The following is an 11,785-nucleotide window of genomic DNA, read 5'->3' on the forward strand; positions in this document are numbered from 1 at the left end:
GCACCAGAAGCTATTGATACTTAAGAGGGGGGCTGTGAATAATCGCAATTGCTGCATTAGAGAGGGGAGGGAGGGAAAAAAAAAAAAAAATCAGCCAAATTACGCTTGGTTAATTCAGAGTAACAGATCTGCCCCCAAGTGAATTGGAGGCCTTGAATTAATTCTGTTATGACAAATCAAGATAAACGTTCCCCCTAAATTGCATGCGATTTAATTAATTTTTGAGATCCTGGGTTTTTTTTTTTTTTTTTCCTAGCTAATAGTTCACATGCTCCTGTGCTGTCATTGTGCTTGAGTGGGCAGACTTCAAAGTGATATTAAATAACCAACTATTAGATTTACCTAGCACGTCCTATTGGAAAAGTGCCATTTAATTACCTAGCCTGTTCAATTAAAGGGACAGCATTCTCTGAATATAGCAGCTTGCTGTTGATTACCAGGGAAATGAACTCGATGTCTGGCGGCGCCTCGGTTCCTAACGCTACCCCCTCCCCAAACACACCCTCCACCATCAACTACCCCCAGTCCCCCCGCCCGGGACCCCCACCCCCGGCCGCGCGGCGCTCACTGCGGCTGCGGGCGCCACGTGAACGCCCGAAAGGAGCCGGGGGGAAAGAAAGAGCGAAGGATCGCGCGGCTCCCGCCCTGCGCTCGCCCCCTCGCGGGCCCGAGGCCGCCGGCCCGTAGGACGCCTCGAACGCGGCCTCGGGCGGCGCCGGCCCCGGCCCTTCCCCGGCCCTGGCCGGGCCCAAGCGAGAAAGAGCTCGCCGAGGACCGCCACCCGGGCTTCCGGTGCGTTTCCTCGCCCTCCCCGGACCTGGGGCCCCACCCGTCGGTCTCCGAACTTCCTCCTCTCGCTGCACTTTCCGCGCCAGTCTTCGGGCCCGAGATGGGGGTGGAGGAAGAAGGGTTCGAGGAAAAGAGAAACGGAGTTTCGAAAGCTACTTGGTGGCGCTTGGATAGAGCTGGGGGGGGTCGGAAGCTGGGGGTAGGGGGAGAGGGGACAGTTGCAAGGTTCGCCGACTTTTGTAGCGGGGGTGGGCAGGCGTTGGCCCCTTTAAGATCCACCCTCCCCCTTCCCCTCCACAACCCCCCCAGTCTTTCCCTCCCTCTCTTAGAGGCCAATTTTGTTAATTAAATGTTTTGTTTGCGACGCAGCTCTCATTCATTGCGGACACGTCATTCGGAGCAGATCTAAGCCAGAGACCAGATCTCATTAGATAAAGCCCATCAGAACTAAGAAAATGGAGGAGCCACTAATTAAAGCTTTTAATTGTGCGGATTCGCTGCAGCAAGGCAGCGGCTTTATCTGAAATCTTGGAGGGAGAGGAGGCAGAAGACCAGTTCTGCCCAATCAACACTGGGTCACGCAGGGGGGAGGGACTAGGGAAAAGCAGTGCCCCCCCACACCCCCATCCCCACCACCACCACCTTCCCGGCCCTGCTTCCCCGCAGCTTTTTAGCCATATCTTGGTAGTTTTCAAAAGATCACACCTCAAAGTCAGGCAGTTTAAAGCCCCTTAATAGATCGCTCTGTGGTCCCAATCGGGCGGAGGTGCCCAAGGATCCCCTTCACCTGGCGTCTAGCAAGCGGATTACTCCGCTCTTCGGTGGCCACCCTGGCAGAATTCAAAGCTCCTCCAACAAGTGGGCCTGGCGGGGGGGGCGGGGGGGGGGGCTGGGGAGGGGGTAGCTGAGAGGAAAAGGACCGCGCGAGCCTCCTCACCTTCCCACCCTTCCGGCATCTTGATGGGCAGAGGGAGGGAACACTGAAGGAAGACTTCAGAGATTCCTCAGCCTGGAGGTGGGGGAGCTCAGCAGCTGATGAGCCCTGAGCGGAGTGGGAGGCCATGATCAATTTGGTACTGAGCTAGAACTCCTCTCTCCCTGGAGAGATCTAAGGTTCTCAGTTTAGCATCTAGTTCAAGAGCAAGCCTGGCTCCAGTTTTCAAAATCAGAGGAAAAAAGAGAGTGAGAACACGGACCCAATTAATTAAGGCGCGGGGCTGGGCACACATCCTCCATTGCTCCATTAAGCCAGTTGAAAACACCAAATGGGCATTTATATTTGGTCCCAAGAATAGGGAAAGGAGCCGATTCCCAGAAAGCCACTTGCCTAAACTTGTCTTGAGGGAATGCAAGTGGACCCATCTTCTTTTTAATTAGTGGTAATCAGAAGCGAAGGCTTTCTCGAAAGCACTTGGAGATGAGGTGAATCTGTACCATGCACCGCATCTGAACAGCACTGTCAATTTTTGCACTTTAAGCTACCCTGCCTTCTTACCAGTTTTGCTCTCTATTTAATTACAATACTGTCAAAGCTCCTGGCATTGCTTGGAAGGAGGACCAGAAAGCATTACACCCATGCTCCTGCTGATTTTCCAACATTTACTTCTAAAAGAACACTTAGTGAAATTAATGCTGCCATCTTAATTTAAAAATAAAAGCCCTCTCCCTTCCTATATTTCTTTTACTTGCTGATTAAGGATGCCAGCAGAGTGGACATAGGTTGCATTATCGGAATAACCAAATGTCATTTTACTCCATCATTTTAGATTAATGAAATTACTGGGATAAACATACACATACTCAGCTCTGAACTGTACTGGGATCTTTTGCACTTTTAGATGCAGAGTTGAGGGAATCACAATGGAACTAAACTTTGTACAAAATACCTCATCCACTGATTCACCCGCATTGAAGAGAGCAACGTTTTCTACTAATAGTCTATAAAGAAAACGGTTTAGGACAGAAATTTAACTAGAATACAATTCTTCGTAAAAGTGAGCGGTTCTCTAATATCAACGGTTCTCTAGTATCAACGGTGTGCGTGTGGGTTTTTTGTTGTGTTTTTTTTTTTTAATTACTGGATGTTGAAACAGAACACCTCCTAGAAGCATTCATGTGCATCAGTCTATCAAACCATTTACTCAAATTAAATGTGTAATCCTTCAAATGCCTCCTTTCAAATTAATGAGTTTAAGTAGCTTGAGTTCACCTGAAAAGATCCTATAGGCACCTGACCTCCTGAATTCTTTCCATTAATTGCACTGAAACTTGTTGGAAAAGACTGCTTACACAGGCATATAAATGTTCCTATACATTGCTTTAAAATGCAAGATTAGTATAATTCTATAGCCTCTTTTCCTAAATCTCTTTTGGGGATCAAGAGTAGTGATACAAACAACAACAACAACAACCCAAAATCAGAACATTCCTCAACTGAAAAACCTGCAAATTCTACATCACAAACCACACACTAACACTGAGCATTACAAGCCTCCAAGTAACAGTCTATAAAGAAAAACACTACCACTGAGGGTTTTTTTGTTTTGTTGGGGGGGGGGGGGGGGAGGGAGGGAGTTTACTATGAGAAGAATTACAAGTTTTTAAACTGATGGGTAATCAGCATTTTTCACAAGGAGCACAAAGAATGAGTCACAGTTTTCCACTCAAAAAAGTTTAAAAGAGCTTATGTAAATATAATTAGCCATCACCATAGGCAAATCATTTCTAACTACACTTATTTCTAAGGCAATCTTTTGTCTCTGAGTTTCTACGTAGGTCCCTACCTTTCTTTAAGGTAGCAGCCTAACTCCCACTTTTCCGCCAAGGGTCCAGTTGGAGCAGACCACTTAAAATTCTGGTCAGGAAGAGTGCCCAACCTTTACACACCTAACGGCCCAGTCCCACCAGATGGACAAGAGTTTTTACTTAGTATGGCTTCTGCCGTCAATTTATTATTAAAAACTGAAAGATTAACAAATGCTCCTCGAACCCCTTAAATCAGACCAACCAGGTTTTTGAGGTGAAGGTTACACCGTATTCTCACAGGTACCCTGTTCCTTTCCTTAAAACCCTTGGTAACCTTTGGCCTTGCCATTGCTCTGCTCACCATCTCAAGGGAAGCAGCCAAGTCTTACCTAATGTAGTCATTTCTGCAAAGGATCATGCCGCTCTTGGTGTAACAGGACGTGCCGATGTCGCCCAGCTGCGCCTGGCAGCAGGAGCACTTGAGGCACCGGCTGTGCCAGTAGCTGTCCATGGCATAGAGCAGAAAGCGGTCCGCAATCTTGCCCCCACAGCCTGCGCACCGCTTCCAGGAGAGGGAGCCGGCCGTCACGGGGGGCGGCTGTGAGCTGCTGCCCGGATTCACCATGGTCTGCAGAGGGCGGGAAGGGGACAGGGAGAGAAAGACAAAACAGGGGCGATGCAAAAGTTAGTGGTAATCGCCGCGCGAGAGAACGAAGCCGTGCCCCCCCCCACCCCCAGAGCCGCTGGAAGGAAGCAGCAAGGCAACGGCGCGCAGGAGGGTGAGGGGGAGAGGGAAGGAGGGAGGATAGCCGGCAGCAGCCGCCTGTTTACTTTTCTCAAGCTTTGTTCTGGGGCCACGAGCTCCTCTCAACTTTCCAGCGCTCGCCGCCGCTGACAATTTCAGCTTGGTACTGTCAAAACTCCGAGAGCGAGGCTCGGCGGCGCGCTCCACCCCTCGCGGCGCCTCCTCCCAGCCCCCGCCTCCGCCCACTGCCCCCTCCTCCCTCCTTCGCCGCCCGCCTCCAGCAAATGAGGGTCAAACCCACCCACCGCCGCGCCGGGCCCCTCCCCGGCCCCCGCCGAGCCCCGAGAGCGAGCCGAGGGGAGCGGGGAGGCGGCCCCCGCCGGAGCCACGTTCCCTCCCGAGCTCTGCCCTGGGAAGTGCAGCTGCAGTTCACAAGTTGGAAATAGTTCGGTTTTCTGAAAGGGAGGGAGGGAGAAACCGGCAGAGGGGAAGAGGGAGAGCGTGGTGGTGGGAGGGGAGGCGAGGGGACGCGAGGGAGGGGGTGCGGCGTGTAAAGTTGCGAAACTGGTTTTTCGTATTTTAAACAGCACCTTTCACATGCCATTGTGGTGACCGCCATCTCCCATTATTGTTCCAAATCTCATTTCATTTTGAAGATCAATGAGTGTTTTCTCTGGGTTTTCAGGACACAGGCAAGAATAATAGATCATTGAACTTTAGGATGCCTGTTAACTTCCTATACAAACACTCTCCACTTTGGTCTCACTAATCTGCCCTTGATCAGCAATTTAAATGCTAAAGCTTTGTTCCTCCAAAGGGGGGGGGGCGTTACAGATAATATGCGAGAAGGCACTATTAAAGGATGCACAAGTTATATTCGAGCCAGTCCTGCTGTCACCAAAAACTGCTTTTAAAAATTCCCCACTCTTTCTAATGAATGTCACGAGAGGCAACTGGGGTATAATATAGGAATCAATTTATAAAGCTTAGCCTAAACCGATTAATTTGTTGCCTCCAATCCTGAGTCCAATAAAGTCCTAGTGTTCCTCCAGTCACTTATTCTATAAAAAGATCAAGTTATTTACTGCCAATTAAGCAGCCTGTTTTGTCTTTGTCCTCTGTAAGCCGAGAGTGTAGGCTCCCCCCGAGGCTCCCGGCTATCTGCTCAAGACATTCAGCTGATACCTCAGAAGGGAGAGGGCGAACTTTGCCTGTCCCCGGCCCAACTTGGCTGCTGCAAAAAAACCAGGGGAAGGGAACGAAACAAGGACTCGGGTTCCTTAAATAGGCCGATTTTAAACACATTTCCTCCGAAAGAGTCCCGGAACGTGTGTCCAGTGACCGCACAATAAACCAGAATAAGAACTGCACCAATTAAGCTGTAACAAAACCCTGAGACTTTGGAAACAGGACCACTCTAAAACCCATTAGCATTGCATTTATCCGAATGCATCATACCTTTATGTAAATTGATTTATCTGATGCATTTACTCGAGGAATTGCTTTTTGTTACAATTTCAGCCCTAACCCAAATGAATCTGCATTTCCTGCCCGAGGTCTTTAAACTGTTTCCCCCAACGTTTTAATCGCTCCGAATTCCTTTTTAAAAGGGGAGGGAGAGAGGAGATTCCAAGCTCTTCCCCGCCCCCATCTTTGGTGAGAGGTAAATATATATGTATATTTTTTTTGAAAAGGAAACATTACACTGAGAAAAGCATCCAGTAACCCCATTAGCTAAAGCTCTTAAGGACAAGCAATACCTTAATGCTGATTAAATCTAAAAGAGATGAATCAAGAGGACTGACCAGAAACTGACTCCCCTGATAACTAAGGACGGGCCCTCATCAAGTTTCATTTAGAGTTGGAAAAAAAAGAAAGCTTTTAAGTTAAATAGGCTTATACTCTAGTAATTACATAGCCAAGCAATTTAGGTCCTGGGATAGTCAGTGAAATAGAAAGCAGAACTGGCAGCTAGAGGCAAAATCTGCCCCTCTTTAACAACGTCTCTGGTGTTTTTTAATGGAGACCAGGGGAGGGACAAACGTAGCGCTGGCAATTTGTAGTACAAAAATGGATGCTTAATTCATGTCTTGATTTTAATTAGGTGATTCACCGGATTTCTCCTGGATTGGAACAAAAGACTTATAAGCCAAGAGGAATTTTTGAAAAGAACCAGCAATACTGAATCCTGCTCACTTAGATCCTTTCTGCCACTGTTTCAAAAATAGTGTTTACTGGGGGGGTGGGGGGGGTCGTGACTATTTCCCCCACATTACTTCTCATACTTAAACCCTCATTTAAGCACCTCCTGCCTCTCCCTTAGGAACTGAAAATATCCCCACCCCCCTCCAAGGTCCCCACCAGCCCCGTCTCCAAGAAGAACCCTTTTGTAAGCAGGAACCGCTACAAAGCTGGCTGCCCGGGGCTGGCTGCCCTCCGTGCTAGCTCGCAGGCCGGCCTCGGTAGTTTCAGACTCGCGCATTATCTAAGCCGACGTATTGTTTACTTGCAATTTGGGACGGTCAAGGGAAGGAAGCCAAAGAAAACAGCCCGGGCCCAAATCGGCCCCCTCCTCCCTCTCCCCCCTCCTTGCCCGCGGCTCCCCAGCCGTCCCCTTACCTGCTTTTCCCCTATATTGCAATATTGCGAGAGGCGGCGGCGGCGAAAAGCGAGCGAAGCCGCTCGGCTTCCAAGGAAGGGGCGCCTTGGCTGGCGGAGCTGGAGGGAGGGGGGGGGATGTTCTCGCAGAAGCAGGAAAGGGGAGGAGGGGGCTAAGGGCTGCTTTTTTTTTTTTTTTTTTAACGCGTTGCTCTGAGGCTGGGTTGGGGGGCCCCGCGTAAGTGGCAGGCGGCCGAGAGCAGGAGTGTCAGTCTCAGTCCTCCGCGTTCTCCTCCGCCTCCGGCTCCGCGCGAGCAGCTGCAGGAGCCCTCGGCCCGCGCGGCGCGGCTTCAAGCGCGGCGCAGCGGCAGCAACTGCTGCAATCGCTGCTGCAAGTTTGGCAATGTGGCTTCACTTTGTATATTCCCCCGCCCGACGGCCCCCGCCCCCGCCCGCGCGCCTCCCGCTCCTCCTCCTCCACCGCCTTCCTCCCTCCCGCGCGCTCGCTCGTTCGCTCGGGGCTGGCGGCGGCGGCGGCGGCGGCGGTCGCTCGGCCGAGCTTCCTGCCCCTCCAGCCGGGGAGCAGCCGCAGAAACAACAGCCCCGGAGCGGCGGCAGCGGGTGCGGAGGCCGGGAGCGGGCGCACCCGGGAGCCGGGGAGCTGCGGCCGGCCGGGGCCCGGCGCGCTGGAGCCTGCGCCGCTGCCCGGGCTGCTGCCGGGGCCGCTGCTGCTGCCCGGCCCGGAGGAGGAGGAGGCGGCGGCGGCGGCGGCGGCGCTGGCCTCTAGCCGGCTCGCTCGCTCCCTCCGCGGCGCTTACACATGTGTTACTGACAGAGCAAAATCCCAACTACTCCCCGGCTCTGCCGCCGACGTCAGCGACCCTCAGCCACTGGGCGGCCGGATTGTTCAGGCGGAATAATAAAACCTGCCAATCCGGGGAAGGACAAAGGGATGACTGAAACGAGACTCTAGGGGCGGGGGAGAGAAGGAGGCGGCGGAGCGGGCCGGGGAAGGAGAAGGGAAGGGCCGCAATCAGGTGGGGAGCGGAGACCCGGGCGCCAGGGCCCCTGTCGGGGCCGTACTCCGCGGCCCGGGCTCGCGAGCCGAGGCGCGGGGCGCCGCTGCTGCTCTCCCAGCGCGCGGACGACCCTGGGGACCCGCGCCCGCCTGCCCCTCGGGGACCGCCCTCCCCTCGCGCCGACGCGAGCCCCTTAGGAAACTTAACTTCGCGTCTTTCCCAGAAATGGGTCTCTTCCTGTTTGGGAAGAAGAGTCTTCCCGAAATCTTAGGGCGGTGGACTTCACGCACACGCAGAAGAGGTTTTGTTTTGGTTTTTTAATTCCCGGCGTTCGAGATTGATGAGCCTTAGTGGAAGTTCAGTTAACAAGGTAAAGACAGAATCGGTAGTTCTTAAATACTGCCCACGTATCCCTATGCTCCCCATGAGCCCGAGTACGAACCAAGAACCTCGTAGGCATTTCATGGATATTGATCAATTGTTGGTGATGGAAAGATCACAGCCTTTACTTTGGAAGTTGAGGGAAACTTCGGGGAGGAAGTGTTGCCCTCTATCCACCCCACTGTGGAGGATGAGGCCTGATGATTTCTGATAGCCCCCGAAAGCAATAGAAGTAATTGCAACATTCTTAATCTCACAGCCTCTGGGGAGTAAGAAAGGTCACGTCTAGTATATATTTAACTGTTGAGGAATGCTTTTAGGGTGCTAGCCTGAGAGTCTCTTTCCAGGGCCCAAGCTCAGCCTAGATGTTTGAATACCTCGTCATTCAACTTTATCTACTCTGCCAAATAGGTTTAATAAATCTCTGATCTGAGGCTAATATTAGGTCTGATTATTATTAGTAAGTTCCAGAGAGATTTTTCTGGTGGAAATTATCATGAAAGTGCAAAGCCCTTCTGCTAAGTATCATTAAGTAAAACCAGCCTTGTGGGACATGTTTTCATATTGTATTACGTACAGTACTGCTGGATTGAGGAAAGGGACCTGCAGAAGAATCTGGCTAGACAACGCAGTCGTTAAACATCTATGGTTTTAGTGTCTGTTTGGGGGATTTCTGTCTTTCAAACCATCAAAATTCAGGCTGCAAAAGAAACAGTAATCATTGCCTGTAACATCAGGCAGAGGACATTTTAAATACCAATTAGAATAGTCATTTCTTTATATTTCTAGCACCTCAAAATTAAACGACTTACTTTTATTGATTGGTATTTAAAATTGCATTTTTATGATCAAGTCACTTTATGCACGTATGAGAAACATTTTTAAAAAAAATGATTTAAATGTAACAGTAATTAAAATGCCCTGTACAGAAAACAGCTGCAGATGGGTGTGATTAAACAAGGCCATCTTAAAAAGATGTGATGTTCCTTGAAGGTTAGTAAAGAAAACTCAATTAAACCAAATGAGGAAAGGAACCCCATAAACAAATAATGCACACATTTTAATTCCCTGGTTCAGTTTCAATTTGTTAATAATTTATAATAATCAAAACGAGATGACACAAGATCTTAGTGGGATTTTATGAGGGTTTGATTAAGTTATGATTTGTCATGTACGAGTAAATTTCCTGCTGTGGCCCTTAATTTTCTCATCTACAAATGAAGGAATTAAGCCAAATGGTCTTTATTTGTCCTTTTTTCCTAAAATGATTTGCTTAACTAGAACACATAATATATAGGTCTGTAATGAATGGTGGTACTTTAGGCATTTCCTGAAGTATGTGCACTAAAAGGAAATCTTTATTTTAAAATGAAATGTTAGAAATTTAGTCAGACATCGGATATCACTGAGTGATTATCCAAAGCATCCATGTAGTTTTGTGGAAGGAAGGAAGGAGAAAAGCATGGCTGAAATTTTGAATACAGATCTCTAGGCAAGAAGAGGCCTAGGAGGTGGTTTCAGTGTTTTGGCTCTAATAGTGCGTGGAGCGAGGTCTTTACACATGTCCCGATAGATTGGAGTGGGTGGGAGTATGTTACCAGAGAGCTTTATTTGCTGATGTTGTGGTTATAGAAATACAAAAGCGATAATGGCTAACAGTCTCTCTTCTGAGGGGTAAGGAAGTAAATACATTCACTGTAATCAAAATTCAGGTGTACTTTAACCACAGCGCCACCTCTCGGTAGTCTTTATTTCTGCATTCTTTGCATTTGGCAGGGCTCTCTCCTTGGAGTCGCAAGACCTGTGGTCTGAAAGCGCCGGCTTAAGTGAGGTAGCAATGTCAATCCTCTATCTCCACTGATGCTGAACTCACAGAAACTGTGTGAACACACACAAGTTCATTGTGAATGAGGAAAATCTGTGTTCAGGTATTCCTTAAACGAGTATAAAACAGTGCTCAAAGTCATAATCCTGGTATATAGTAAAATTGCCTAAATGCAAAGTGATAATGGTATATTATGCCCGATAGTTCAAGAAAACACTGCTGACATCATACATGCCTCATTTAGCCTACTCACCTACGGCGAAAAATAAGAATACAGGGTTTGGGAAAAGAAAGAGAAAAAGTGTTTCTTTTTTGAATCCTAATTAAATACAGGAACCATACTGATCCTAGATCAAACCCTCATTCCCCAGACTCACCCCAAAATGATTTGTCCATACCTTCCCTTCTTCACATTTAAGTCCTGCAATCATAATCATCTTTCCCTTCTCCCCTTCTCCGAGTGACAGTTCTCTAGGAATCTCCCACGGACGGCCAGAAGTTCTACACAGACCCACGTTCAGCCTTCCGTGCCTAGAGAACAGCCAGACTATTCCATGCTGATAGGGCAACCTCCCTGACAGAGTGCCCCCTGATGTTTCTCAAGAAAAAGATAATTTTAGGGGCGCCTGGGTGGCTCAGTTGGTTAAGTGACTGCCTTCGGCTCAGATCATGGTCCCAGGGTCCCGGGATCGAGCCCCGAATCAGACTCCCTACTCCTCGGGGAGCCTGCTTCTCCCTCTCCCCCTCTGCCTGCCACTCCCCCTGCTTGTGCTCTCTCTCTCTCTCTGTCAAATAAATAAATAAAATCTTAAAAAAAAAAGAAAAAATATTTTAAACTTTTAAAGTCAATGCAAAACTGTGTTTGAAGGCAGCCTGTTTAGGAAGAAAAAAATATCTTTTTAAATCTGCCTACCTTTATTGCTGCCATCCCAGAGACCCCTTGAAATCAGAAGGTTCAACCAAGGTGAATCTGAAAAGCTTGAGTCTAGGACAACAATTCCAAAGTGTAAAAGAGGGAATGGAAGGTACTGACAGATGGAACAGGAAAATCCAAGGAGGAGGAATGGCAGTTAGGTCCCTGCCGGTGTTTTATGGTGGTGGTGTTGGCCGGGAGGCGCTGCCGAGTAAGTAGAGGCCGAGAGATCGCGGTCTCCTTTAAGCACAAAGGTTTAAGGAGAACTCAACTTCTCTGAAAGACTACATCTCAAAGAACCTTAGCTTGGCTTTAAATACTGATAATAATACTTCAAATTTACTGACTGCCTTTTGTGCATATTTCTCAAAATTTCTTGTAAATATCTCACTAGATGTTTCCTGTGGTAAAGGAATAGGTAGTTGCCATGTTAGAACATTCTTTTTCTTTCTTTCTTTTCTTTTTTTTTTTAAGCAATCCCAGTGTCTACATGTGGTAAATGTCCCACCAAATTATGTTAATCGGTACTTTGAAAGTTCTATCCTAACCTCTCTTTTGGTAGGGTAATGTCAAAGCATAGCGAAGAAGTTGATTTGATCACAATAAAATAATTAAAAGATCGCGAGGAAAATGAAACAGCATTGATATTGCTGTGATTAGAAATATAATTTAAGATGTAGATTTTGCTTTTAATTATTCTAGTTGATTAGGACATTTGAAACTCCTGGGGATGACGGGAAAGGTGAAAAAAGATGATGGGAAGGAAGAAA

The 11,785-nt window shown here is 48.5% G+C and overlaps 1 protein-coding gene across 3 annotated transcripts in view; it reads right to left on the reverse strand.

Annotated features, from left to right (window-relative positions):
• Positions 1–7,521, reverse strand: part of LMO4 (LIM domain only 4) — a 20,409-nt gene extending 12,888 nt beyond the window's left edge. Inside the window, exons 1-2 of one of the 3 annotated variants that reach the window (XM_032424537.1) lie at positions 6,899–7,521; positions 3,924–4,162 (exon numbers count right to left, since the gene is read on the reverse strand). In XM_032424537.1, the coding sequence (XP_032280428.1) occupies positions 3,924–4,159 (236 nt within the window). In that variant the 5' untranslated portion in view covers positions 4,160–4,162; positions 6,899–7,521. Of the gene's footprint in view, positions 1–3,923; positions 4,163–4,365; positions 4,538–4,580; positions 4,668–6,898 lie in introns of those variants that run through there. The other 2 variants (XM_032424523.1, XM_032424530.1) reach the window with 2 other exon arrangements.
• Positions 7,522–11,785: the final 4,264 nt, after the last annotated feature.

The sequence above is a fragment of the Phoca vitulina genome, unplaced genomic scaffold, assembly GCF_004348235.1.
Source record: "Phoca vitulina isolate PV1807 unplaced genomic scaffold, GSC_HSeal_1.0 scaffold2, whole genome shotgun sequence".
Classification (NCBI taxonomy): Eukaryota; Metazoa; Chordata; class Mammalia; order Carnivora; family Phocidae; genus Phoca; species Phoca vitulina.